This window comes from Neolamprologus brichardi, chromosome 5 (genome assembly GCF_056152115.1).
Source record: "Neolamprologus brichardi isolate AB-2024 chromosome 5, ASM5615211v1, whole genome shotgun sequence".
NCBI lineage: Eukaryota > Metazoa > Chordata > Actinopteri > Cichliformes > Cichlidae > Neolamprologus > Neolamprologus brichardi.
Window position 1 is genome coordinate 23894896 of NC_142108.1, and position 25846 is coordinate 23920741.

The following is a 25846-nucleotide window of genomic DNA, read 5'->3' on the forward strand; positions in this document are numbered from 1 at the left end:
CGGCTCCGTGTCCTTGGATATTTCTACCCCCATTTTCTACTCTCCCGCCTCCTTATTTGTTTGACCACTGTGATTGGCTATTCGAAATGACACGTTCCAATCAACCTATGTTGATTGGTTAAAATCCGCCAGCTTCCACTTTCACGTCACTCCAGTTCGACAGAGGACAGGTTCAAGATGGCAGCGTCCCTGAGATGCTTTCTCCGCTCCGGAAAGGTATGGATTAAATCGATGTTTTTAAAGCACTGTTTGGTCTTTCTGGGAGTGTGATGTTCGTGCTTCTTCTCTTTTCTCTTGCAGAATACCGTGTCAGCTCTGCAGCGGCGGGAATTTCACAGGAGCGCTCCGGCCGCAGTACAGGTCAGTGTTAGCAACTAGCAGGCTAGCTGTTTCTACAGCGAATGATGTCGGTACATATAGTTTTGATTGCACAGACAACAATAACAGGCTGAAAACTGGGTGGGGACTTGTTTTAGTCAGTAGCTGCATGTTTTAAATACGTGTGTTAAGGGTTTAGGGGTCGTGCTGTTGTGCGGTCACTGAGCAGAGGGATGCGGGTTTACATCACATCAGCCCTCATCGCGCTGACAGCTGTCTCACATTAACATAAATTGCTGTCAGGAGTATGAGGGGAAAACGATTGAAACAAAGCTTAAGCTCTGAAACAATGCAGGCAACAAAATGCACACTTTTTAAGCAGAACAGCAAGAAAAATCCTGAAATTTGGGGTATTTTAAACTGCAAAACGAGAAGTGCTGTTGAAATACTCATGTCACTGTCTTTAAATATTGTAGCTGTATCTGGGCTTGCTCGTGTGGTCTCTTTCAAGCAGTTCCTTCATAATTGGCGGGAGGTCCAAGGGATCCTCAAGGAGTTTGTGTTTGCTCAGACACATGAAAAATTAGAGGGAACATTGGTTGTAACATTGACATAATACTGTGCACTCTAGGGCAGAGTAGCGGACAAGTTTAAATCAGAGCTGTGATTTTTTTTAAGTCGTCATTAAATCGGTGACAAAATTAAGCAGATTTAAACAATTTCTACTTGTGTTGGATACAAATAACTACCAAGAATGGCTTTTAGGTTCTGAACTAAAACCTCCAGTCTTCTGATAGCCACTTGAGACTAAAGTCTCCTGAATGTTTACAGTCTTATGTGAAACAGGTTTTGGATGGAGAATTGCTATTGTGGTGTCCATAAGTTACATTTTACTTCAGTTTGTGGAAGGAAGCGTTCTGACCTGTACTGATGGTTTTGTTGCCACTGTTAGATGACAGTCCGTGATGCCCTGAACCAGGCAATGGATGAGGAGTTGGAGAGGGACGAGCGGGTGTTCCTGCTGGGTGAGGAAGTCGCCCAGTATGACGGTGCCTACAAGGTAAGTTTAAAGCTCAGACTGCAAGTGAAGTTCCTGGAGGCAGTTTGTGTTCTGTCCCAGTGAGGGCAGTCAGACTAATGGTGGTTACTGGTGCAGGTGAGCAGAGGACTGTGGAAGAAGTATGGAGACAAACGAATTATTGACACTCCAATCTCAGAGGTGAGATACAAATGGCCTGCCCAACAGATGTTTTCCACAAATCTAAGTATCCCCACTGGTGGTGTTGGACTCATTTTAGTAACTTTTTGTTTTTGGTGCAGATGGGGTTTACTGGTATTGCAGTGGGAGCTGCTATGGTAAGTCTGACATGTTCCTGATAGGATATATTAAACACCGACTTTTGTAACAGTTTTACTTGAGTTTGTCTAGAATGTCATTCTAAACACTGAATAATAACTTAGTCAAGAATTACCTGAGATAATGGGCTTAAGTTCAAGATCTTCATAATTACACTTGAATTCTAAGCAGTAATTCAGTTCTGTGCACACTTCGCTCTCTACAGACCTGAATTATGGCTCCATTGCCCGCCAAATTAGCTTCACACTGCCAATAAAGCAGTACACAGGCAACTCCCAAGCCACCTTGACCTGTATAATAAAGCACTTTTCCTACCTTGAAGCCATAAATGCCAAAATAAGAGTTCCTTTAGACCAGAATGCTTCAAAGTACAGATTATGAAAGTTCTTCAGATTCACAAACTACCTGATTATTCTTAAAACTTGCAAGTGACAAATTCCCTAACAAGATCAATGTCCTCTTGCAGGCTGGTCTGAGACCCATCTGTGAATTTATGACCTTTAACTTCTCCATGCAAGCCATTGACCAGATCATCAATTCTGCAGCAAAGACCTACTACATGTCAGCTGGGCTACAGTCAGTCCCAATTGTTTTCAGAGGCCCTAATGGAGCATCAGCAGGTGTCGCTGCACAGCATTCACAGTGCTTTGCTGCATGGTGCGTTCAAGACGTCACTTTACTGTTTGCAGTAACTCTAGCTGATGTTTGGCAGCTCTGACATCAGTGTGGTCATTTGTCTCCAGGTACGGTCACTGTCCAGGACTGAAGGTTGTAAGTCCATGGAACTCAGAAGATGCTAAAGGCCTCTTGAAATCAGCCATCAGAGATGAAAATCCTGGTGAGATGCCACACTGAAACTCTTAAAACTTGGACAGTAACCCTGCATATCAATGTTCAGGCACTGCTAGCTCCAGTTGATTACAAAGTTTTTAATTAAACAAGCTAGCTGGTCCCTATGTGTCTCAGCCAAATGTCAAACAGTAACTCAAGCATTATTGGACTGCAACTGACTAGTCCTTGTTCTGCTCTGGAGGCTAACTTTAACACAACAAATGCTTCTCCCAGCTACAATCAAGGCACTTGTCCCTCATTCACAGGATGAGGTGCTACCAGGAGAAGCAGAAATTATTCCCCTTATAGTTTGAAAGTATTTAAAATGGCATAAACATCAGCTGAAAATGCAGCTTGAGTGAGTTTGTAGCAGCCTGGCTGTTCAAACAGACATGTGAACTGAATCTGTCTGCAGTGGTGGTGCTGGAGAACGAGCTGCTGTATGGCGTTCCCTTTGAGATGTCAGAGGAAGCGCAGTCCAAAGACTTCACCATTCCCATTGGAAAAGCAAAGATTGAGAGACAAGGTGAGTGACAGAACACCAGGATCTGGATTCTAGGTTTTTAACACTGAGGCTTCAAAACTAATTTCTGAACATGTCGTTTTCAGGCAATAGCGTCACCCTCGTTGCTCACTCTCGGTATGTTGGTCACTGCCTGGATGCCGCAGCTGTCCTTGCCAAAGAGGGAATAGAGTGTGAGGTAATGCAACACCTATTGACTGGCGGAGCTAGACTGCTCAGCAGCCTCTTAACCATTTCTTGTCTGTCAGGTGATCAACCTTCGGACCATCCGACCCATGGATGTGGAGTCTATTGAGACCAGTGTGATGAAGACTAATCACCTGGTGACTGTTGAGGGTGGCTGGCCTCAGTTTGGGGTTGGAGCAGAGATCTGTGCCAGGATCATGGAAGGTAATCTAAGCTCCAACTAATTTGAAAAATTAGCAGTCATAACTGGTTCCCTTACACTCCTAGATCTGGATGTTCAGGAGCCAAAGCACAGATGACACATATTGGGATTGACGCTGTAATGATTGCTCGTGTGTTTACTAATAGCTGTTCAGTCTGAAGTCCAAACCTCTAATTATTTCAGGCCTCAAGACTAACATGCCTTTAATTTCTCAGGTCCTGCCTTCAACTACCTGGATTCTCCTGTTACCAGAGTAACTGGTGTAGACATCCCCATGCCATACGCTAAAATCTTGGAGGACCACAGCCTGCCGCAAGTCAAAGACATAATCTTCTCTGTGAAAAAGACCCTCAACATCTGAGACCCTCATCCACCGGAGTCCTTGTTTACAGATGGTGGCAAAATATCTAATGTGTAAATACCGCCAAACGCTCCAGATGTTGAACAATGCGCACACAGCTGTGTAGCTCAGAGCAGTGGACACCGTCTCAGTCATCCCAGCACCTATGTGTTAACTTTGTTACTAACTTGACTTAACTGTCTGTGGCTCTGGCTGCTCTCTTGCACTTTTCCCAATTAAAAAAGAAAAATGTATCGTACAATCTGTTGGCTGTAATTTATTGTCAAGTTAAATTTTTGACTCTTCCCAAAGTTTACCAATTAGTCTGGACTCTAAAGGCTGTAAAGTATCTGTAAACTGTTCTCGGCTATTTGCTTTCAATTACCCTTCTCAAGAAGTTCTTCAGATTTGGATAATCATTTTTATTTTTCCACTCTTTATTCAGCTGAACTGGGATGAAAGTCATCCTGCTGCTGCCTTTAAAACGCACAGTTCACTTAACTTCTCAGACTTGGGTTTGTCTTTAAAAATGGGAAAATGGCTGTGAGCTGGAAATATTTAATGTAGCGGCTCATTTCTGTTGACTGTTACAGAAATAAACTTTGATCCTCATGTTTGGTTTGATTTACTACATCTACACCATCCTGCCCACAGTTAAATTGTTTGACCAGATTTGCACTAACGATCTCATCTTGAGAGAAACCCATGGAAACTGAAGTTTCTGAAGACACTAGACTAATCTGAACTAAGATTGAAATATGCTGGCTGAGAAACTGCAGGTGGACTGTTACTGTGACAGATTAAAATTGTTGGAAAGAGGTCCGAGTGATGGGGAAAAGATTTAAAGAAAACTTGCCAACCCAGAATGTGAGCTCTGTTTTTATCCAGAGGAACTTTTTAAAAAAAAAAAAAAAAAAAAATTATATAGGACAAAACAATGGTATTGTGGGAAAAGACTTAAGGTTAAACACTAAATAGCAACAAAATTCTTTCCACTAGGTCAAATGTTGAGAGGCCTGGACCAAACTCCATAAAGGTCCAACTTCAGATTTTATTAATCCTGTGAGGCCTGAAGTGAAGTGCTTTCTAACATTCACACATCAGGGAGAGCTTAGAGTTCAGTATCTTGCCCAAAGACACGTTGGCATGCAGACAGCAGCCGCCGGGAATCACACCACTGACCTTCCAATGAGCACATGATCTGTCTCCTAAGAAAGCGCCACCTTGGGCTCAGAGTCATGACTGGGACCTTACAAGGTTAATGAAGTGCAGTTACTCATTGTATTATGATAACAGAAAGTGTGTTGATAGTTTAAATTATTGGAGTTCAACAGCTCTGAAAGAAGAATACTTTCAACTGTTTGTTATCCAGTGGTTTTACTGGTTGAGATTAAAACTGGTTCATGCAATAGAATCAGTCACACAGTGTCAGCCAGTTTTCCCGACTTGGATTAATCCTCGTCCTGGACTAAAAGCAAACTTAGAAGATTAAGATTTTTTTTATTCTAGGGTTAGGTTTCATCCACACCTGAGAAACAGAGCCTCAGTGAATTTGTACATTTTGGTTTTGAGGACACTCAGTCTGCAGGAGAACCCACAGGCCCAGGGTGCACCTTATACTGGTGCCCAGTTCAGATAAAAAGAGGAGAGTTGTGTTGGGAAGGGCATTGGGTGCATGATTCATGATCTTTATGCAGATTAAAATAATTCTGGTCAAAGTCCTGGATGGAGGCAGATGATGTGCTGTCACAACCCAGCAACTGTTTATGTGATGTGGATTAAAAAGATGCATTATGCTAATTTCCAGGTCTGTACTTTTGACCGTTTATCAGAACCTCAGTACATCTTGTCTAAACAGTTTCCTCATTGTGGGAGCCAGATGAGGGGCAGCCAAAGAGAATTTGGTGCCTATTAGCTATGCCATAAGCTATGCTATTCATTATTTATAAATTGTTTAAATATATACACTGGTATAGTGTGTTCATATCTGACAGAAAATAGGGAAAAACATCACGGATACCCTTTAAGAGCAGCAATAAACAAGAGTCAGTGAAGCCTTAAACATTTTTATTGGTTAACTTTTTGCAGTAAGAATCTCAGTTACAGACTCGCTGTGCTTCCCCTGTCTGAGCGCCAGATCTGAGATCAGTCGGAAAACACAGCGATCCACAACTTAAACATAAAAATAAAAACCATCTCTGAGACTCTGAGAAACCCCAAAGGACCAAACCTCGTTACAAATCAGAGTGAGTTACAGAGTGTCCTGCTTCAGGAAGCTCTCAGACTGAACTGAGTAAACAGATCATCATTTATAAACTCTTAAATGTTACAGGTCTTTGACTTTGTAATAATCCCATGAAAAGAACATCACACTCTGGTTCAAATTACAGTTACAAAAAAAAACAAAAACCCCAAACCTATCTAACATTCATTTCCACTGTAATTAGGACCAAAGTGCAAAAAATTATCTTTTCTGAAACTTCTTAGTAAACTTCACTGAAATTACAGTCTAAGGAACTTTTTTTGGTATTTATCCCATCTTTAAAGGCTTTTTACACATTTCCCATTGTGTTCATGTCATGCCAAAAAAGTTCCTCTAAAAGCTCTGATACATTAAACAATCTCCTGAAAACCAAACATAAGGACACTAACTACCACTGAAAGTCTGTTTTAATGGTTACTCAGTGGCTATGATGTCTGCAGGCGCCCCAATCTGCAATCCTGCCATCGGTCCAGCATGACACGAAGAAACGATGCATAAAAGCTTCGCTGTGCATCGAACAAGCACACCAAAACCTTCGATCGCTTCAGTTTGGTTCATCAAAGCTAACAAAAAGTCCAGGTCCTTTTCTCGGGTGTGGATCTACTCAGCTCCCAGCCTCAGTCCTTTGAGACGTCACAGTGTTCAGAATCAAACTCGCACAATCTTCTCCTGCCAGTTTGTAAAAATAAAGATGGCGTAACAGCAGCAGGATTAGAAAATTTTCACCTCCTGATAGCTCTGACAGTCCAATGAACACGGAGTCCACGATGGTCACTGATGGCTTTAGTCAAAGTGTTTGAGGATATCCAGTCTTTCTGAAGCTAAAAGTGCAGCTTGTACCCCCCTCTCATGCATTTTACGTGGCATCACAAGCACGGTTTAATTTTTTTTTTTTGTAAGAGTAACTGTGTAATTACAGGGAAGTGCTTTGAGATTCAATAGATATCCAGAATTTAAGAAAAACTCTGTGGAGGGAACTGCTCGGACTTTACTGAAAGGTAAGGTGTGTTTCAGTGTAAATCTTATGAGCAGAAAAAGATTCAGTGTTATGAGAATCAAGCCATAATGTGATGAGAATAAAGTCAACAGAAAAATAACTGATTGATTTACAAGAGAATTTTGAGTAATGTTACATTTTTTAATTACTCATCTAGACCACAATTAGCCATATTTGCAAGCAGCAGCCTCAAAGCTAAAAAAAACAAAGCCAAGCCAAGTCAAAGAACTGCAGTACTCCTACTGGCCACTTGAGGCTGTCTCCAAACGCGAGCCAATCCCCATAGAGTCATATGGTTAAATGGATGACTTTACAACAAATAAAAACATGTTTTGGTCTGTAATGGATAGTTTTCCACTTTGTATCGACTTTACAAGCAGTGGGTTTTGATAGAACTCATATTTTTGGAGATTGTTAGGCATACAGTTAGAGTGGGAAGGTACGGAAACAAAGCCAGGTGTAACCAATCGCTGCCTGCTAGGCCTCAATTGTGCTAATCTGAGACTCTGAAGTGGTCCTAGCTGCTCTATATAGAGCTTTTGGATGACTAACATTAGAGTTTTGGTGAATGGAATTTGGCAGTAAATCAATGAACTAGCTTAACAGAATTTCCTGAAAGAGAGCGCTGTTCAATGTTTACCAGCATCTCATCTTCTGCTACTAAAAGTTCAAAATACTATAAAGAGAATATTTGGGTTTAATGTGAAAACTTGTGACCGAGTGCAAAACACAAGTGCACGATCAACTAACAAATAATCAAAACAAAATTACTTTATTCTCATAACATTTATTTTCTGTTGCTATATTGGACTTTACTAACATAATATTTCAATATCATGTGGAATAATTACTTTAATCACCCAGTGTTTTTACCCTTTTATTCTCTAGGTCATTGTACTTCATCCCGTTGCTGTTCTTGTGATTTAAGCCAAATTTGTTATTTTCCTTTTTAAATCTGAATTTTTTAAAATTTGCTATGAGGTGCAATGAAAGGAAGAATTTGTTGATTTTCAGTCATAATTAATCAGCTGTGGGTGTTTTGCTGTTACTCACATTGGAGCAGTTTTTGTGTTCTTGGGCTCAAACTGAAACAGAACATTTATATTAAAGCTCTTATTACTTTCCCTCTACAGTTACTAACCATGCCAGGGAAGAGGGCGGGGACTCTGTGCTGCTCTCTGATTGGAGGAGGGGCCTGCAGTCTTAAGGAGCTGACAGATCTGATCGTCCGACCTCCGAGTGTCCCTTCAGCAATCCGAGCCTCACAACCACCACCCTCTTCTTTTTCTGCTCTGAGTCCTCATCATCATCGTCGTCATCCTCCTCCTGCTGCTCCTTCGCCTTTCGTTTCACTCTCTCCTTCCTCTTCTCCTCCTTCCTCTGCTTTTTCGCCCTCTTCTTTCTCTTCTTTTCTTCTTTTTCCTCCTCTGCACGATCCTCCTCAACTTCTTCCTCCTCTTGCATCCCGTCCTGCACTTCCTCTTCAACTACCTCCTCTTCTACTGCCATCACCATTTCCTCCTCTTCCTCCTCCTCTTCATTGTCATCATCTTCCTCCTCCTCATCTTTCTCTTCTTCCTCTTCCTCCTCATCTGTCATCACTTCTCCCATCTGTTCTTTCAGTTGCTCTTCTTTAGCGTTCATCCCGGCGTCTCCATCCTGTGTCGATCGATAGAAACAGTCAAAAACAGCGCCGGTGTGGTCAAAAATATCACTTTAAGAGTTTAAAGTATGTTTACAGCTAGCTGTTTGAATTTCATGTTAAATGACCAATCTAACATTTTTCTAAATGTAAACAAATCACATATAAAGCTTGGATTCCCTCGTCCCCATACAGCAATCATCATGAAGTCCAATCATTTGTGCTGAACATTTGATGCTATGATAAGTATTCACAACATTCAAACCACTGTAATATCCTCAGTGAACTTTTCTTCGTGTCTTCCCCACAGCCACTGAATAGTCATGGCAAGAATTGTGGTCTTAAAATAAAAGGGAAAAACAAAATTAAACTATAATGTATAGAAGTTGAGACGAGCATTAGCACCTCCAAGTCTCGGAGCAGAAAAGGGTGAAAAGTTGCTACGCCAAGTGGCGGAGTTCAAGTATGTCAGGGTGTGTCTCATGAATGAGGCGAACAGGGGATTTGTGCACGGGTTTGTTTTGGTGACAAGTTAGCGAAGTATAAAAACCAAGCTGTAAATTTTCTGGTGGAGCCACATTCCTACCCTCACTTACGTCTACAAGCTGTGGGTACTAACCAAAAGGGTGAGATCCCACATACATGCAGCAGACGTGTCTGCGCTTTCCCTTAGAGATGTGGGAGGGGCTCAAAGTAGAGCCAGCTGAAGGTGTTCAGCGTCTGACCAGGATGCCTCCCGGTTCAGAGGTTATGTTATACTGGGAGGAGACCCTGAGGCTGAGCCACGACACATTGGCTTGGGAATGCCTCACTGGTTGTGGTGGCTGGGGAGTGGGAAGTCTAGCCCCCAAGAGCTGGACCAACAAAATGACCAAAAAAAATGCAAGAATGGATGAATGATTTTATACGAGGATGCAGATTAGTCCAGGCCTTTATAATCAAGGACATGTTTATTTTACAGATTCATTAAAGCATGTGAATTAAACACATGTCTGGTTAAAAAAATAAAGCACAGCCCAGAGGACTTCAAACATCCCCGACGTTCTCACAGTACCTGACCCCACAGAGCACCTGCAGGGTCACATAATCACTGTCTTGAAGTATTTTGGTGGCATGAAGAGTTTAATTTTTAAAACTTGCTTGATTCTATAGTTCACACATTAGTTCAATCTCAGCCACGTCGATACAGATTGCATATTTATCTTGTTTTCAGTCCAGCCCTACCGGTGGTGACACTCACCATGTCTTTGCCATTTCGCAGTCTGTGCAGCAGCAACCTGACGGTGTCTTTGTTCTGGCACAGGCCCATAGTGTTGAGGATTTCAAGGGCGGACCCGGAGCAGCCCTGCAGGCGGAGCTCAGCCCCCAGAGCGGCCTGCAGGAAGTTGTTCTTCCAGATGTTCCTGGTGAAGAGAGGGATGGAGAGCGCCACCACAGTCCGTCGCTCCAGCAGCATGAAAGCCTGCTCCTCTGTCAGCTGGCTGTTGAACAAATAAAGCAAATTCAAACTGTTGACCCATGTTTGCTTGGATGAGATGAAGTCTTAGTACTGATGTAAAAACATTCCGAGTCAAACTTACCTGTTGCTCTTGTAGAGGGCATTGATGTCTGGGAACAGTGAGCGGAGGCACGTGGTGACAAGCGGAGCCTTTTCCTGAACCCAGTTCACACATCGCCGCCAGGGGAAGGACGACAGCGGTTTTTTCCCAGATACCTTCTGATGGAAGGGATTGTCTGACAGTCGCGACAGCGTCTTCATCTAAAACATCACCGGGAAACACAAGAATGTAGGCAGTCACGATTACAAAAACAGCTACCAGTTAAGAAGACATCAAATACGAGATGTCAGGAAGCTTCTTTCCTCACCTCATTTTTCAGCTGTTTGCTCCAGAACTCCATCATGGGTTTCCGGGCACCTTTAGAGGACCAGAGCATTTGGAAAGCAGCTTTGTAGCTGGACTTGCTCACAAGCAGCGCTGCTTTGCTCTTTTTCCCCATCCTGCAACCTGCCGCCTTCTTATCATTCACCTGCGACTACACACACACAAACAGAGTAAGTGTGTTTTTAAAACACCAACACACCAATGACAACTTCAAAAAATGTGCTTACAAAAGCATTTGAGTACAAGATTTGTGATTCGGCTTGGAAAATCTGAAGTGGATTTTTTCACAGTTTTAACAGACAACATTTATCAAGGAAGTAACTGACAGAGAAAAACTGTAGAAGGCAGAAATGCAGAAAAAATAAGAGGAAATTGCAGATTTTGATGGCAGACAGAGACTGTATATAAAGAACAGACATGATGTCACCAACTGGTCAGTGAAGGTTATGAAACCTGCACATATGGTAACAAGTTACCAATTACACAGCAAATCCACCATAAAACATAATCTTATTGTCCTTTTTCCTCGCAATGATGAGAAAACTCCAATTTATAAATAAATATCATGATGAATTAAGTAAGAATTGAACCTAACAACTGAAAAAGCAAAAACTTCTGTAAAGTTTTTATTGAGATCAAACATTACGTAAAACAAAGAGTCATTTCCCCTAGTTTTCCATACACTTTAAATTTTTGATTTATTTATTTATTTAAAATCAGAGGAGTCGCCCCATGCTGTCCAAGAAAAACAATGTAGGGCTTAGGTTTCATACCCGGAAGTTGCATCCCTCTACCTGCAGCTTTACCTTTTTATCTAAGGCCCTTCCAACAGATGAACATATGCTTCATATGTCTAAAAATAAATCAAAGCTGACTTCTGTCTGTACGAAGGATTCAAACCACTTTTGATAAACTACCAAAACAGTACTCTGAGCAAGGACTCTAGTCTATGGGACAGAAAAGTAGCTATGAAAAGAATATGAAGAAACAACTGCTATGTCCAAAAATGCAAGTGTTTTGCTTTGAAGCACTATTAGCTGCAGCTCAACTAAGGTTAGACCATACTTTTTGTTTTATGAATTTATACCACAAGACAGTACATTGGGTCAACCAGGTAAGTAATTTGGGACACAATGGTAATGATAACCTAAGGAAAAAGTAGAGCCCCTTCAGAAGATGGGGGTGAGACTAAAAGGAAACAACTACAAACCCAGGAGCTCATGTTCAAAAACATCAGCAGATTTCACTGTGAAATGCTGCCCCCTGGTGGGAAGGGGGATAATTGCAAGCGGTACCTGTATCCAAAGGGGAAATACCTGCTGCCCTACACGTGCTTATATACACAATAGAGAAGCTGAACTTTCACACCATCTGTCACACACACCGGTTTGGTCGGAGGCGGCTTTAGCCACAGATTCCGTTTCCCGCTCTGTTTGCGTTTGCATTTGCTCCGGATCACCTGTGCGCACGTCTCGCACAGGAAGGACTTTTCGTGGACCACGCAGCCCGGGAAGGCCCAGTGCACAGTCTCCGGAGAGGTGAACGTGTACACCGCCCTCCGGTTGAAGGACCGACCGTGCCGCTCGAACTCGAGCCTGCAGCAGGAGCAGTTTTTGTCCTCCGGCCGCCTCACTCGCCGCGGACCTCCGCGATGGACCGCCGGAGCAGCCAACTGAGAGTCTTCAGTCTTTTGGGGGTGTACTCCGGTCTGTGCCTCCACTTCATTCCCAACAGGGCAGTCTACCTCTGCACCCACAGTGGGTTCTGGAAGCTCCATTTGCAGGGACTCAGAGGACTGCACCAGGACGCTCTGCATGGGCTCTCCCGGAGGATCGGTGGAAGAGCTCGCCAAGTTTGTGTCTGCAGTGTGGGCATAGTCGTGCTCGTTAGATTCGGCTGAGGGACCCGTTTCCTCATCGTTCCCCGCGTTGGCGTCAGCATTTTCACTCGCCATCATAACTTCAGTCTTCTGTTTGTGGTGAGATACGCAGAGAGAAAAACTCTGTCCGGATCCGGTTCACAGCAGAGGGCTAACTGTGTGAGCTAACGCCAAATCCCGCCAGCGTTAGCCTGGAATCCTTGCCCGGCGGAACTCCTCTAGGGGCCTTCACAGATATGTGCGAGAGAAAATCTGGTTGATATTCGAAAACAGTGCAGTGAAAATAAAGGCAGACTTCCAGCTGCAAAAACTCAGCAACAAATGAAAAACAGACGAGCTGAGAGCTACAGGATGTAGTCTCTGATAAATAAAACAGATCGTGTCCCTATTGGGTGACCGGTTGTTCTGAGCGCCCCCTGTGGTGGGAGGTAATTGCTACACTCCCAAGCTCATTATAATCAGAACTGAAAAAAATAAATCAGCCACGCTTCCAGTTTAGGGGTCACACCTCCTAACCCACCCAGCCACTTGGGTGTGGCTCTCAGTGTACTGTCCCAGCTTTCATGTTACATCCTGGAAAGTCTCCAGGGCACTTTTGCACAGTCTGCAATGTGAATCCTATTGGCCATGGTAGACTCCTGCCTCTGTGGATCTGCTCTTTAAGGCAGATCTGCTATGTGCTGTCTTTTAAGCTGGCCTTTTCTAGCCACTGATAGGATTTCTTAATATCACCCACTTCCTTTATGTGTCCTCATCACCGTTTGTCTTCTGCTGCCTAAGGCATTTTTGAGCAGCTCATTTCAGGGGTGCAGCTTCCTGATGTATTTGTGGACACACTGTGTTTAATTCTAGATTGTGGTTCCAAAATTCACGAATCCTTGCCCTTCCTCTTTCCATTGATTATAGAGACTGAGGGATTCTGGGCTTTGGGTAGAGACCTCTGTGCATTGTGAAGATTTTTCATATTGATATCAGTGGCATCAATCTCCTCCTCCCATGGTCAGCTTAATTTTTCTTTCTTTCTTTCTTTCTTTCTTTCTTTCAAAGCTTTCATATATCTTGTGTAATTCATATTTATACTTTGATAACTCATTTGTTTTCATATCTATCAAGTTATTTTTTTATTTTCTGATTCATTCGAGCTGCACACTGTAGGTTAGGCGAAAACAACAGTTCAGTCTCGTGTTTGTCCTGTACATATTGCAGAAGTGAGGGGGGGGGGTCAGGTTACAGTTTTAAGCTTTACAGATTTTAGTAGGTTATTAGTAGGTTATTTTAGATTATTTTTTTTAAACACACCTGCATGTCTTTCTAGACTGGTTTATTTACATTCTCCACTTTTATTTTGGCAGATCTTACCGGAAGTCTTTAGTATTAATTATGACGGACATACAGGTTAGCTAGCAATAGCTCTAACCTCCATCTGTGTTTGTGGTTGAAGCGGTGGTTGGTAGTGATGGAGCCGTTATAGGTAAGACCCGACTGACTTTTTAAATATATATTTTTATGAAAGTATCAGTGTGATGCTTTTTTCCCCTTACAGCTATGATGCTAACGAGCTAGCAGGCGTTAGCCGCAGCACACTGGTCAGCTTCAGTGAGACAGATACCAGCCATCAACTGAACTATGATCACTCAGGAGGCCTTTACCTGATTGTTTTCATATCTCAACAAGGCTACATGCAGGTTAGATTTTCGAGGAATATTTGGTCTGGGGAATATCTAAACTTTACCTCTCTAAGTAATTCAGAAATTCTTCAAAAATCTAAATAAATTAAGTAGTAATTATTAAAAACAGACCCAGATTAGGAAAGTAGTCAATGGAATTGCCTGTGTGTTTATCTGCCAAGCACAAAGACTAAAGTGACATTTACAAATCGTTTTTTTCACATTGATATGAAATGAAGATATGCAGTTAGTAACTTTTATTCCTGTGCTAATACAGTTAATAGTATTTAAGTATATTTTTATATTTTCCTTTATTAGAGTAAATGTGAGAAATTCACGTATCTGTCGTCTGTACTTAAGACGTTATTAGGGCTCAAAAATTTGAGCTTTGGTGAATTAAAAACCAAATTTCACTCAGTTCGAAATGTTTTAACTTGGTTTGTGGTACAAAGATCAAATTTTGCATGGCTTCATGAAATATAATAAAGTTTTTGAACCTGCAAGCTGTAGTTTGTAGTAACTATTGTGATTTGCATACATAAAAATCTGTTTGTCAATCATGAATATGTACATATGAAAAGAAGATGTACAAAGTGTAGCAGAGACTTATGAGACTGAAGACTGCCAGTTTGAATAACCCAAGCATTTGGGAGTCTATGGAGTTGTTTTATTATTAACATTGTTAAATGAATGAGTGGAAAGGCAGTTGGTCTAATAACATACCGGAAGAGGTTTGGAGACATCTAGGGGAGATGGCCGTGTACTTTTTACCAGAGTGTTTAACAGAATCCTGGAGAGTGAGCGGGTGTCTGTGGAATAGAGAAGAAGCGTACCGGTGCATATTTTCAAGAATAAGGGTGATATGCAGAGCTGTAATAACTACAGAGGGATTAAGTTGATGAGCCATACCAAGAAGCTAGGTGATGATCAGTGAGCTGCAGTACGACTTTATGCTGAGAGAGAGCGCTACAGAAGCAATGCTTGCTTTGAGAGTGATGATGAAGAAGTGTAGAGGAGGTCAGAAGGAGTTGCACTGTGTGCAGAAGAGTGTGAGGGTTGTGCAGCACATGTATGTGGACAGCGATACAGTGGTGAGGTGTGTAGTAGGAGTGAGAGATGGGTTCAAGGTTGGGGTTGGATTACATCAGGGAAATCTGTGGACTGTGATGTTTGCAGGGACATTGGGATCTTTTCTGAGAGTAGGGTAGGAAGAGAACCTGGAGTGATGGAAGTACAGACAAGTACAGAATTATGAGCCCCTCTATGAAAATTTCATTTTAAGGGGGAGACAAGTGTAACATTGAAGCTGCAATGAGTAGAGATAAAAAGGTGGATGAGTTTACCATCCAAAGCAACAAAGAGTGCACAAGAGGTGAAGAGTGCTGTCAGGGTGGAGAGGACAGTGAGTGTCACGGGGGATTTTTCACATTAGGATAGCAGCAAGGGTAAAAGGAAAGTTTACAAGTTGGTAGTGAGACCTGCAATGATGTATGGTTTGGAAGGGGCAGAGTTACAATGCTATTTGTTTGTCTCAAGGCTGAGATGGTTTGGACATGTGCAGAGTAGAGATACTGGATATACTGCACAAATGATGGTGATTATGGAGCTGCCAAGCAGGAGAAAAAGTAGAAGACCAGAGAAAAGACTCATGGGCGTAGTTAGGACTAGGGCTGCCACGATTAGTCGACTAGTCACGATTACGTCGACTATCAAAATCGTCGACGACTGATTTAATAGTCGACGCGTCGTTTGAAGCTTTGTAAGATCACAAAAGCCGCAGGAGTAAGTAGTAGGATTTAAGAGTGTAATAACGGACTGAAACAGAAGATGGCAGCATTGCATGTACAAGGATGCCAGCTGCCGTTAAACCCCGAAGAAGAAGAAGTAGCTCTGTCCCAGAATTCATAGTGCAGCCCAGCTCAGTTTCCAACAATGGCAGCAGCTAGTTAGTTTTAATATTACTCTTATTATTCTTTCTGGGTCACAAAATAAACGTTTAATATATTTTCAGGCGAGAATGTAGCTGTGTAAACCTCAAATATCTGCTCAGTTTATCAAGACACCACATATTTTCAAAAGCGCTCCGATGTTTTCGGAGACGTCTGTTACCCACCTGCTCGATAGCTAGCTGGGGGCAAGGCTCACTAGAGCCGTGAGAACACCGGACTCCCGGCAAATCGTTTTCAAACCCACTGCTGTCTTTTGCTACTCAGGTTAAACATCATATATAAGTCACTTAGATAACTTCAAAATGTTATTGTTTGTTTGTTTTTTAGTATTTTATTTGTTCCTGAGTAAGTCAGTTTGGCTGAGATTAAAGTTATAGTTTTTACATAGCTGAATAAACGTCAAGCAGACAACTGATCATCAGAAGTGTGAGATGTTTGAGAATATACTCAGGTGTCCCGTTATATTTTAGATAGCAAGGAGTTTATTAAACTTCACAGAAACAATCTGCAAATTTCATTAAAATTTAATAAACTCTCATCTTGTCTTTATTTTTAGTTAGCACATACCTTAAACACTTAAAGCTGTAAGCTAATGATAGTTATATAAGAGCAGATGCTGCTGGTGCAATAAGCTGTACGTTTCACGTCCAATGGATGCATGATCTGATAAATAATGAAAATAATCATTTGTGGCAGCCCTAGTTAGGACATATAGAAGGTTGGTGTGAGAGAAGAGGAGGATGCTAGAGATGGTGTGAAATGTAGGCAGATCCCCCGTGGCGATGCCTAAAGGGAGCTGCCGAAAGAAGAAGAAGATGATGATTTTAAATGACTGAGTTTATGCCACCTCTGTTTGCTCATCAAGGCTACATTAGCCACTACCACGTCAAGCAAACTTTCAGCTGTTGAGTAGCATTGTAGGTAATGTGGGTGCCTGAATATGACAGGAAGGAAGAATGAGTGGACTAAGAAAACCTCTGCAGTGCTGCTGCAGTCATTTTGAACCACACCAAATTAAAATTAAACATAGTAGAAGCAGTGTTTGGAGATTTTCAGCCACAGCTGGGTCTGATTTGTAATTTTAAAACTTAATCACGGCTCATTAAGATGCTGTTTGAGTTCCATTAATCAGTCGCCATGTGAGCTTCATTCATCTGATTTAAGAAACGCGTCTCTTCCCCTTTCATATCGGCTGGCCGTGTGCATAGGACACGTTGGCAAACTCGAGACTAATCAGCCTCGATTAGTCTTCCTGATCGTGACCGCCGCTGCATCAGCTTATTGCTCGTCTCCATGGCAACCGTCTCACAAGCTGTTCGCCCTCTTGTTGCAGGTGTTTGTGGAAACTGAGAAATGATCTTCTTGACCACCTGAACTAAGAAGTAACATTGACTGCAGATGGAGAATGGAGACCTGGGTCACATGGTGGGTAGTAACTGGTTTTAATTTTATAACACAATAGGATTTCTTTTTTAATATCCAGTATTTAAAAACATTGCCATCACATTAGCCAAAAATTACCATAAGAGAAAAGTAATGCTGTCAGTGATGAGGTGCATGACCAAAAGCTCAGGATATTATTTTTATTAGTATTTTTCATAAGAAGGCGTTTACTGGTTTATTGTGGCTCATTTGTCTGTCAGGACTATATAGAATATGAAACTCTTAACTGTTATCTGAATAAATAAATAACTAAAACTACAATAAATTAAGATAATCAAAATAATAAGTTAATCCACACAAGACTTTGTCTTTCAAACTTTGTAGCGCAAATTATTCTGTCATGAAGGAAAAGCACGAGTTAAGAGGCACTTTGGCTTGTTGTGCACAGGCTTGTCATTACTTATTGTTATTTTAATGACAAATCAGTGCAGCAGCTAAGAGGTTCCTAGACTATAGGAAGACTTGCTAATCAGCAGTTTAGAATGATGACACTCTGGAGAAAATTCAATTCATTTTTGTTTTAAATAGGGCCAAATCACAACAGTTCCCTTGATGAGAGGCGAAGAAAATACCTGTTTTTGTCTCTCTTTCTAAAAAAACAAAAACTAAACAAAGTACAAAAACCCTTTTGTTCATCAGTTACACATGAAGATCATCCTCTATACCGCTGGAGTGGTGAGAGATGTGTTTGTTTTGACAAGTTGTAAAACGCAAGTTTTGAAATGGAGAAAACTATCAAAAATCAATGTTAAATTTAGGCATATTTCAAGAGTGAAGCTGAAGTATTTTGAGAAGCTTAGAATAAAGTCAATATTTTGGAGGAACAGACTCATTTTAAGAAGAGGAGCGGTGATGTTTTGAACATATAAAGTCACAGAACAGTGTCTCACAAATAGCTTATTATTTGTGTGTGGGTATTGTTACGTAAAGCAGTTTCACCCCCGTTCTTTTTTTATTCCTCGGCCCTCCAGAGACTACACCGGACTCAGTAGTCATTTCACAAAACCTTTATTCATCGTCAGTTACGCATGCATCTTCTAGAAGGGGAGATGTGCAAGGCCGGTGTCCCTCTGCAGATCATCACTTCTTTGTTTGTTACAACCAGTTTTATAGAAGCGACCCCATCATGTGTTGTAAACTCTTTGTTTGGGTATGTATGCGCGAGCACGTGAGTGCTAGGGCTGCCACAAACGATTATTTTGATAGTCGACTAGTCACCAATTATTTTTGCGATTTGTCGACTAATCAGATCATGCATCCACTGGACGTAAAACGTACAGCTTATTGCACCAGCATCTGCTCTTATATAACTATCATTAGCTTACAGCTTTAAGTGTTTAAGGTATGTGCTAACTAAAAATAAAGACAAGATGAGAGTTTATTAAATTTTAATGAAATTTGCAGATTGTTTCGGTGAAGTTTAATAAACTCCTTGCTATCTAAAATATAACGGGACACCGGAGTATAGTCTCGAGCATCTCACACTTCTAATAATCAGCTGTCTGCTTGACGTTTATTCAACTGTGCAAAAACTATAACTTTGATCTCAGCCAAACCGACTTACTCAGGAACAAATAAAATACTAAAAAACAAACAAACAATAACATTTTGAAGTTATCTAAGTGACTTATATATCATGTTTAACCTGAGTAGCGAAAGACGGCGGTGGGTTTGAAAACGATTTGCCGGGAGTCCGGTGTTCTCACGGGCTCTAGTGAGCCTTGCCCCCAGCTAGCTATCGAGCTAGTGGGTAACAGACGTCTCCTAAAACGTCAGAGCGCTTTTGAAAATATGTGGTGTCTTGATAAACTGAGCAGATATTTGCGGTTTACACAGCTACATTCTCGCCTGAAAATATGTTAAACATTTATTTTGTGACCCAGAAAGAATAATAATTGTAATATTAAAACTAACTAGCTGCCGCCATTGTTGGAAACTGAACAGGGCCGCGCTATGAATTCTGGGACACAGTTTCTTCTTCTTCGGGGTTTAACGGCAGCTGGCATCCTTGTACATGCAGTGCTGTCATCTTCTGTTTCAGTCCGTTATTACACTCTTAAATCCTACTACTTACAAAAGCTTCAAACGATGCGTCGACTATTAAATTAGTCGTCGACGATTTTGATAGTCGACGTAATCATGACTAGTCGACTAATCGTGGCAGCCCTAGAGTGCTTGTGTATGCGCTTACCTGTGTGTGTATGTGAATGCACGTTAGTGACTGTGCGTCTCTATATATGTGACTTCCTGTTGGTCATAAAAGTCCATCTCCCCTCACCCAAACTACACCAAATTCCTCTACAAAACCATACAAAGCATAGTTAACAGATTACAAGCACTGAGACCCCCACTCTGCATCCACTGGGCCATTGGCCTCTTGTTGTCTTACTTTTACAGCTAAGCATGTGGAGGGTCTCCTGCAAACCTACTTCTAAGTTGTGACAATTATGAGCTTTTATTACATTCAGGGACAATGGGTAACAGACTTCTCCTCTCTATACTATCTGTTCCATACAGTCCTAGCATCCCCCAACTGTAGCTTCCTGTCTCCTTTTATGGCAGGCAGACCCCCAGTGTCAATAAATTCCTCTCCCTCTACACAATTACACACACTCAGGCCTATAGGTAAACCAAACTGAAACACACTTCCCTATTCCTCTGATCTACTGCTGGACCCTCTCATCTAAGCAAATATATCTAATATATAATATATCCAATAATAGTTTTCTTGTACTCACAGTATGCACACAATGAATTTTTAATATTATGTGCATAAGATATGAATGTAAATGAACAGCACATCAGGAGGATAGAAAAAGTGTCAGGAAGTGGACACTCCAATAAAGAGAAAGCAAAAAGAATAAAATAAATCAACATAGATTTCTTTGCTTCCTGTTTCCACTTCTACTTCTTCTATACCTGGTTCCCTGTCTCTGTGTGTCAGCGGAGCTTCTTCTTCTAGTTATCAACTAATTGTTTTTTTTATATAATATCATATAGTATTTTTTTTTTTTTTTTTAATGACCGTTTCTGGGTCTGAAAAGTGAAGCCAACAGGGAAATATCTTAAACTTGCATTGTTTATAATGGCCACCAGGCGGTGATAGCTGTGGCTGCAAAAACACTTCCTATCCTATAGAAGTCTATGGGAAAAGGAACTTTTGCCCTGATCTCTGTAAACCCTCTCTAGATGAGTTCATGCCCTGACTCATTTCAGGTCTGATTGAATAAAACAATGAGTCCATTTTGTAAATTTTGGTCATTCAAAGTGTCAGAAAGGAGGATTATCCAGACTATGTTCAAGCTATGTGTCAGTGTGCGGTTTCTACTACTAGTGGCTACTATAAATACATCATAATAAAACCCCCCAGTGGCTGTGTCTTTGTTCATTGATCTCGTAGGATTTAAAGAAGTCCTATCATGTGTGAAATTGAGGCCAGTATACAGCTATATTAAGTATACCATCCAGTACTAAATGGGCAGAGACTGAGATGAAGCATAGAGATGATTTTATATGATCCCGTATTCAGTTTATTCAGTTTCACATTTGTTTGCTCAGTTGTAGATGATCAGTGCATTTGAACCTACCACTGTGCTTATATTTCCTCCTAAGGGAGCTGTTTGTGTAGCACATGGTCTGGACTTGACCAGTTTTTCTGGACAAGCAACAAGTCCTCATAAGGAAATTATTGTAAATCAGATCTGTTTATCTGTCTTTTTTTTTTGGTATGCAGCGATTTTGCTGTCCAACCTGTCCTTCTCTCTGCTAGCCTTTCACCAGCCAAACATGTCTGGCATTTGAATGATGGCACCTCTGTCCTTTTCTCTTTGTGTGATCTTTTCTTGTCTTTTTGTGTGTAGATATTTTGGGGTTTCCTCACTCTGGTCATGACCTTCAGAAAACTATCCGAGGATAAGAACAAGGGAGATCTGTTAAGCTGATGAAAATAGGTGCTTTCAAACCTTTTACTGCAAAATTCAGACACTTTAGTGTTTTAGAAATGATTTAATATTACAGATTATTGTAGAGTTGTGTCAAAAAACTGAAAGCAAAGACCAAATTTAGTCAATCCAAACTCTCACGCTGGTGCTAATATATTTGAAAAACATTGGAGTTGTAGCTTCAAATTTCAGTTTATTGAAAATCACTTTCAAAAAAAACTCTGAGAATATAGACAGAAATCGTCAAAAAGGTCCCCTGGGGTGTTAAACTGTAGACACATGGACCCCTCCAGACCCACAGGGGCTTTCACTTCAATTCAGAGAATGGTTTATTAGGCTTAACCTTTTCCACTCCCCCTTAAAATTCCAGTCCTGATGTCATCTCTGGCATGTGTTCAGCTCAGAAAATCCAGTATTTTCCAGTTCTGTGTTTACCACCATTAGCGGGTCACAACGACCTGAAACACTCCAGTACCTCACTCCTCTGTCGAACCATCACCCATCAAAGGAGCACATGTGCTCTCCATCCTCCACTATGTTCAAAGCCAATAAAATGGCATAAAGGCAAATCCAAATAAAGTACACAAAATACACACATAAAATTCGACTTTGGTAGACCTCCAAAACTTAAAATACTGATCATCTGTGCTCAGAAAACCACGTGTGTTGTGAGATAAAATGCAACACTCCCACAATTTGTAAGGCAATACATGAGGACTATAATAAAGTGTTGAGTAGTGCTAATCCATGTGACGCTTCATTGTTTAATGTTGATCTCAAGCCAGGTTCAATATTTGATGTCAGAATATAAAGGATAGACACATCACCAGCAAATGCGAGACCAGTCTTCAAGTCTGCATCTGAGAGTTGAGCAATGTCCATGTCTGTCTTCTGTTTTGTCTCATACTCTTTATAGCACTTTGCCCAGGCTGAAACAGCTCGCAGCTGTGTGGTAGCCTAGGTCATCATGTTCAGTCTCATGCTCATGTTCTCCTGATTTTCATGCATATTAGGCCTGTTTTCACTGTTTAACCCCTTGAGTCTGCATGGGACTGAAAATCTAGGTACAACTAGGGCTGTGCGATATGACCAAAATCTCATATCCCGATATAAGACCTCTATCGTCCCGATAACGTAATAAATCACAAAAATGTAACATTTTATGTACATTCTGAGAATCTCTGGCAGCTCGACTTGCGTAAAGTGTTTCCAGCTGGGCGTCGTGTACCTGGAGTCGAGTGTTTTAACCGATGCATGAAACTATACATTTTTAGACATAAGTTGTAACGGCCGCCATTTTCTTTGTGAGTATTTATTACACGGCGTGCTGTGGGGAAAAGCCTGTTCTACCGTTTGAGTTTAACGTTTATTTTTTTAGCACCTGGCGGCTGTTTTTTACTTCTCATCTGTAAATAATCTGCATACTCTTTTACGTGATTACGTTTATTTTGAAAAGTCTCAACAGGATCTTATGCTTTATTGTGAAAGGTTTATGTGGAAGATAAACAAGCGGACACGCCATGGTTTTACAGTCGTTGTTGCTAACGACAACGCATAAAAACAGGCGCTTGTCCGTCCGTAGTGTGGTTATATTAAATATAAGAGAAAGAAAGAACTTTAAGAAATTAATATAGCCACTACAGTGACCATCAAAACGATGAAAAAATATTGCCGTAAACAGTTTATTTTGCGACACCATGAAACAAACGATAGCGTAAAATGAAACAATAGACGTTTTTATATCGTTATCCGATATATACCGTTATATCGAACAGCCCTAGGTACAACCCTAGTGAGAAGTCACAATGTCCGCTGTGGAAAAAAACTGCCATTGACAAAAGCCTTGAGTGTTTTCTCTGCCTGCCTACTTTGTCCAGATGGGGGAGCCAGTTACTCTAAATGTGGGCGGCTGTGTGTATAGCACATCCCTGTCTACGCTACAGCGCTACCCAGACTCTATGCTGGGAGCCATGTTCAGAGGTGACCTCCCCACTGTCAGGGATGCGCACGGGAACTACTTCATTGACCGTGACGGCCCACTGTTTCGGTGAGTGAGATGGGTTTTTTTTATTTTAACTTCTGCAGTTGATTGATGAGATGCAATGCAGTGCTTTTTGAGGACCTGGCCAAGTTTCAACAGGTTTGATAATAGACCCTGTGCACGAGAAAATGCTAACTTCCTGGTTTGAGACCGGATGTGGGGTTGTACATTTCCAGTAGCTTTACTTTGCGGTCAATCGCTACTGCGAAGATATACTCCAAAATCATGTCCAAAACTCGAAGACGGAAAGATCGCGTTAAGTTACAAAGAGCAGAAGGTGGGAACACTCACCACTGTTGTGTCATAAAAAATCGAATGATCAATTTTGACGTTGAAAAAGTTTAGATCGATCAGTTGTTTACATCACTCAACACAAGCAGAACTGCATTACTGCAGCAGAAGACACATCATCCACATTCAGAAGCACATCTCTGTATAGTGACTGGTCTTATGATTTAAACAGGCAAAAGTTCAGCATTCAAACTACAGGTGAAGAATAGTCAAACCAGATGTTTCCCCGTTATGTCGATATCAGCTAGTCAAGTACACCTACACAGCATGTTAACAAACCGTGAAAAAAACACACAAATGAATGATTGCTGGTAAGGGTTTCTATACATTAGTATTTACGAAGGGTATGTTGTGACTTACCTTCAAAATTACAGTGGTCCCTCGTTATAACGCTGTTCACCTTTCACCTCGCTGTTTCGCAGATTTTTTAGTGCAAGTTTGCATGCTTATTTTACATCACATTGTGTCCTGCGTCCTGATCGCTGCAGACGATCTCCTCCGTGACGTCTCTCCTGTACAGTACAGAATCGCTGCATCGATCGCTAGCAGTGTGACTCTGAAGTGCAGTACTGTATGTCGACGAAACGTTTTGCACCGTCAAAAAATAAAATTGGCTACTTGATTTCACCTATCGCTGGTTACTTTTAGAACATAACACCCGCGATAAACGAGGGACCGCTGTTTACAGATACTGAGAAATATAAAATTTGAATCCCTTTTCTGTTTTGCTCTGAGGCGCGGGGGAAAAAATATCGACAAGTCGATGAACATCATTTACAGATATATTGGGTAAATGCCCAAGACATCTATAGAAATGTAAATCGCCGCTTGATTCATTCATTTGCTTAACTTGTTTTGGACCGTAAACAAAGCGCGAATAGGACACCGGAAACAAAGCTCCCCACAGGAGTTTCCGCACCTGAAGTAGCATATGCTAACGTGCACATAGTCTATTGATTCTCAAGTAGTATCACTATCAGGAGTTGAGGTAATTTCCATGGGAACACAGTCATTGTTAACAGAATCTGTGGCCTGTTAATTATTAAATTCCTGTGGTATTCTCTACCATAGCTATTTGCATCTGTGGTTCCAACTTTGGCCCCAGAAGTTATGTGAAGTCATACTTTTCGGCACTGGCACCAGTGTGTACTTGGTGGAAACTGCTTTTAGATTGGGCAGCAACACTATATGAGTGGAAAAAGGGACATTAAGGCTGTGCCAGCTGAGATTAAATGGATAACATGGCAAGTGGTAGTCTGCTGGAAAGTCACCATTCAAATGAATGTCCAAACGATCCTGTTATAAGTACGGGAAATTTCAAGACACTAATCTTTAAATATAAAATTTTGAAATCTATCATAACACTGATACCCTCAACCAAATAGTTCTTAATTTTTTTATTTTTAGGGTTTTAGAGCTCATAAGAAGCTTTTAGAGCATGCACTGGACTAATTGTGCACATTAAAAAAAAATCTTTTATTTCCATGAGAGATGTCCAAGCGCTATTGTCCATAAACGGGGGGAATGGTGTGCATGATTGCGAAAATCAGTGTATTCGGAAAATGGGGACAGAGCATCGTCTTTGATAACTTCCTACCAGTCCAGTGGAAGCTTCAATGCAGAATGATTCCTGCTCCTAGCCGTTCATTGGCTCGCCATCTTTTTTCATACCCAAAAAGGTTCATCTGGCCTGCATTAAATGGCCCTAACCCCTAAAGGCCAATAAGAAATCACAAGAATAATACAAAAATGTCAGCCAGTTAAGCTAAATACATTAAGTTATTCTTTTTCCTGTGTACACAATTTATAAATGAATGAACAGTATATTTAGCCAATAAGGATTTAACTGAAACATTCCAACTATATACATATTATATAGCTTCAAAACATTTGTTATTCAACAAATATCAGACAAATCAAAAATCAAAATCAAATTGTTTGGACCAGCAGCCGCCAGTTAGCGTCAGCTGGTAGCAATACAAACAGTCAATTAAAAGTTCAAACTCACCAATTCCGTTCCGTTCAGTGCACAACAACACTACGGCTCTGGCTCACAGTAATCAGCGTCTAAGTCGCATAAGTTAGTTGGTGTT

At 41.2% G+C, this 25846-nt stretch overlaps 3 protein-coding genes across 4 annotated transcripts in view; 2 read left to right on the top strand and 1 right to left on the bottom strand.

Annotated features, from left to right (window-relative positions):
• The first annotated feature begins 107 nt into the window (after positions 1-107).
• On the top strand, positions 108-4369 carry pdhb (pyruvate dehydrogenase E1 subunit beta). Its single transcript, XM_006782976.3, has 11 exons — positions 108-216; positions 301-360; positions 1271-1378; positions 1475-1537; positions 1639-1674; positions 2142-2332; positions 2419-2513; positions 2922-3032; positions 3116-3207; positions 3278-3419; positions 3633-4369. Exons 1-11 carry the CDS (start codon positions 178-180, stop codon positions 3776-3778), a joined length of 1083 nt encoding a protein of 360 aa, XP_006783039.1. The 5' UTR covers positions 108-177; the 3' UTR covers positions 3779-4369.
• A 1447-nt stretch (positions 4370-5816) lies between these two features.
• On the bottom strand, positions 5817-12789 carry LOC118453684 (uncharacterized). Its single transcript, XM_035904600.2, has 5 exons — positions 11927-12789; positions 10526-10693; positions 10240-10418; positions 9900-10140; positions 5817-8676 (listed from the first exon to the last, which is right to left on the bottom strand). Exons 1-5 carry the CDS (start codon positions 12497-12499, stop codon positions 8221-8223), a joined length of 1617 nt encoding a protein of 538 aa, XP_035760493.2. The 5' UTR covers positions 12500-12789; the 3' UTR covers positions 5817-8220.
• Positions 12790-13787: 998 nt separating this feature from the next.
• kctd6a (potassium channel tetramerization domain containing 6a) overlaps positions 13788-25846 on the top strand; it is a 31911-nt gene continuing 19852 nt past the window's right edge. The window contains exons 1-4 of one of the 2 annotated variants that reach the window (XM_087840889.1): positions 13794-13892; positions 13965-14106; positions 17371-17462; positions 23299-23468. In XM_087840889.1, the coding sequence (XP_087697015.1) occupies positions 17436-17462; positions 23299-23468 (197 nt within the window). In that variant the 5' untranslated portion in view covers positions 13794-13892; positions 13965-14106; positions 17371-17435. Of the gene's footprint in view, positions 13893-13964; positions 14107-17370; positions 17463-23298; positions 23469-25846 lie in introns of both variants that reach the window. The other variant, XM_087840888.1, reaches the window with a different exon arrangement.

Excerpts from the sequence above, each read along its gene's own strand:
- pdhb (XM_006782976.3), top strand. The coding sequence starts at position 178 with ATGGCAGCGTCCCTGAGATGCTTTCTCCGCTCCGGAAAG. Across the intron at positions 1,379-1,474 it reads AGTATGACGGTGCCTACAAG|GTGAGCAGAGGACTGTGGAA; the intron begins GTAAGTTTAAAG and ends TTACTGGTGCAG. Across the intron at positions 1,675-2,141 it reads TTGCAGTGGGAGCTGCTATG|GCTGGTCTGAGACCCATCTG; the intron begins GTAAGTCTGACA and ends GTCCTCTTGCAG.
- LOC118453684 (XM_035904600.2), bottom strand. The coding sequence starts at position 12,499 with ATGATGGCGAGTGAAAATGCTGACGCCAACGCGGGGAACGATGAGGAA. Across the intron at positions 10,694-11,926 it reads AGCCGCCTCCGACCAAACCG|TCGCAGGTGAATGATAAGAA; the intron begins GTGTGTGTGACA and ends GTGTGTGTGTAG. Across the intron at positions 10,419-10,525 it reads GCAAACAGCTGAAAAATGAG|ATGAAGACGCTGTCGCGACT; the intron begins GTGAGGAAAGAA and ends GTGATGTTTTAG.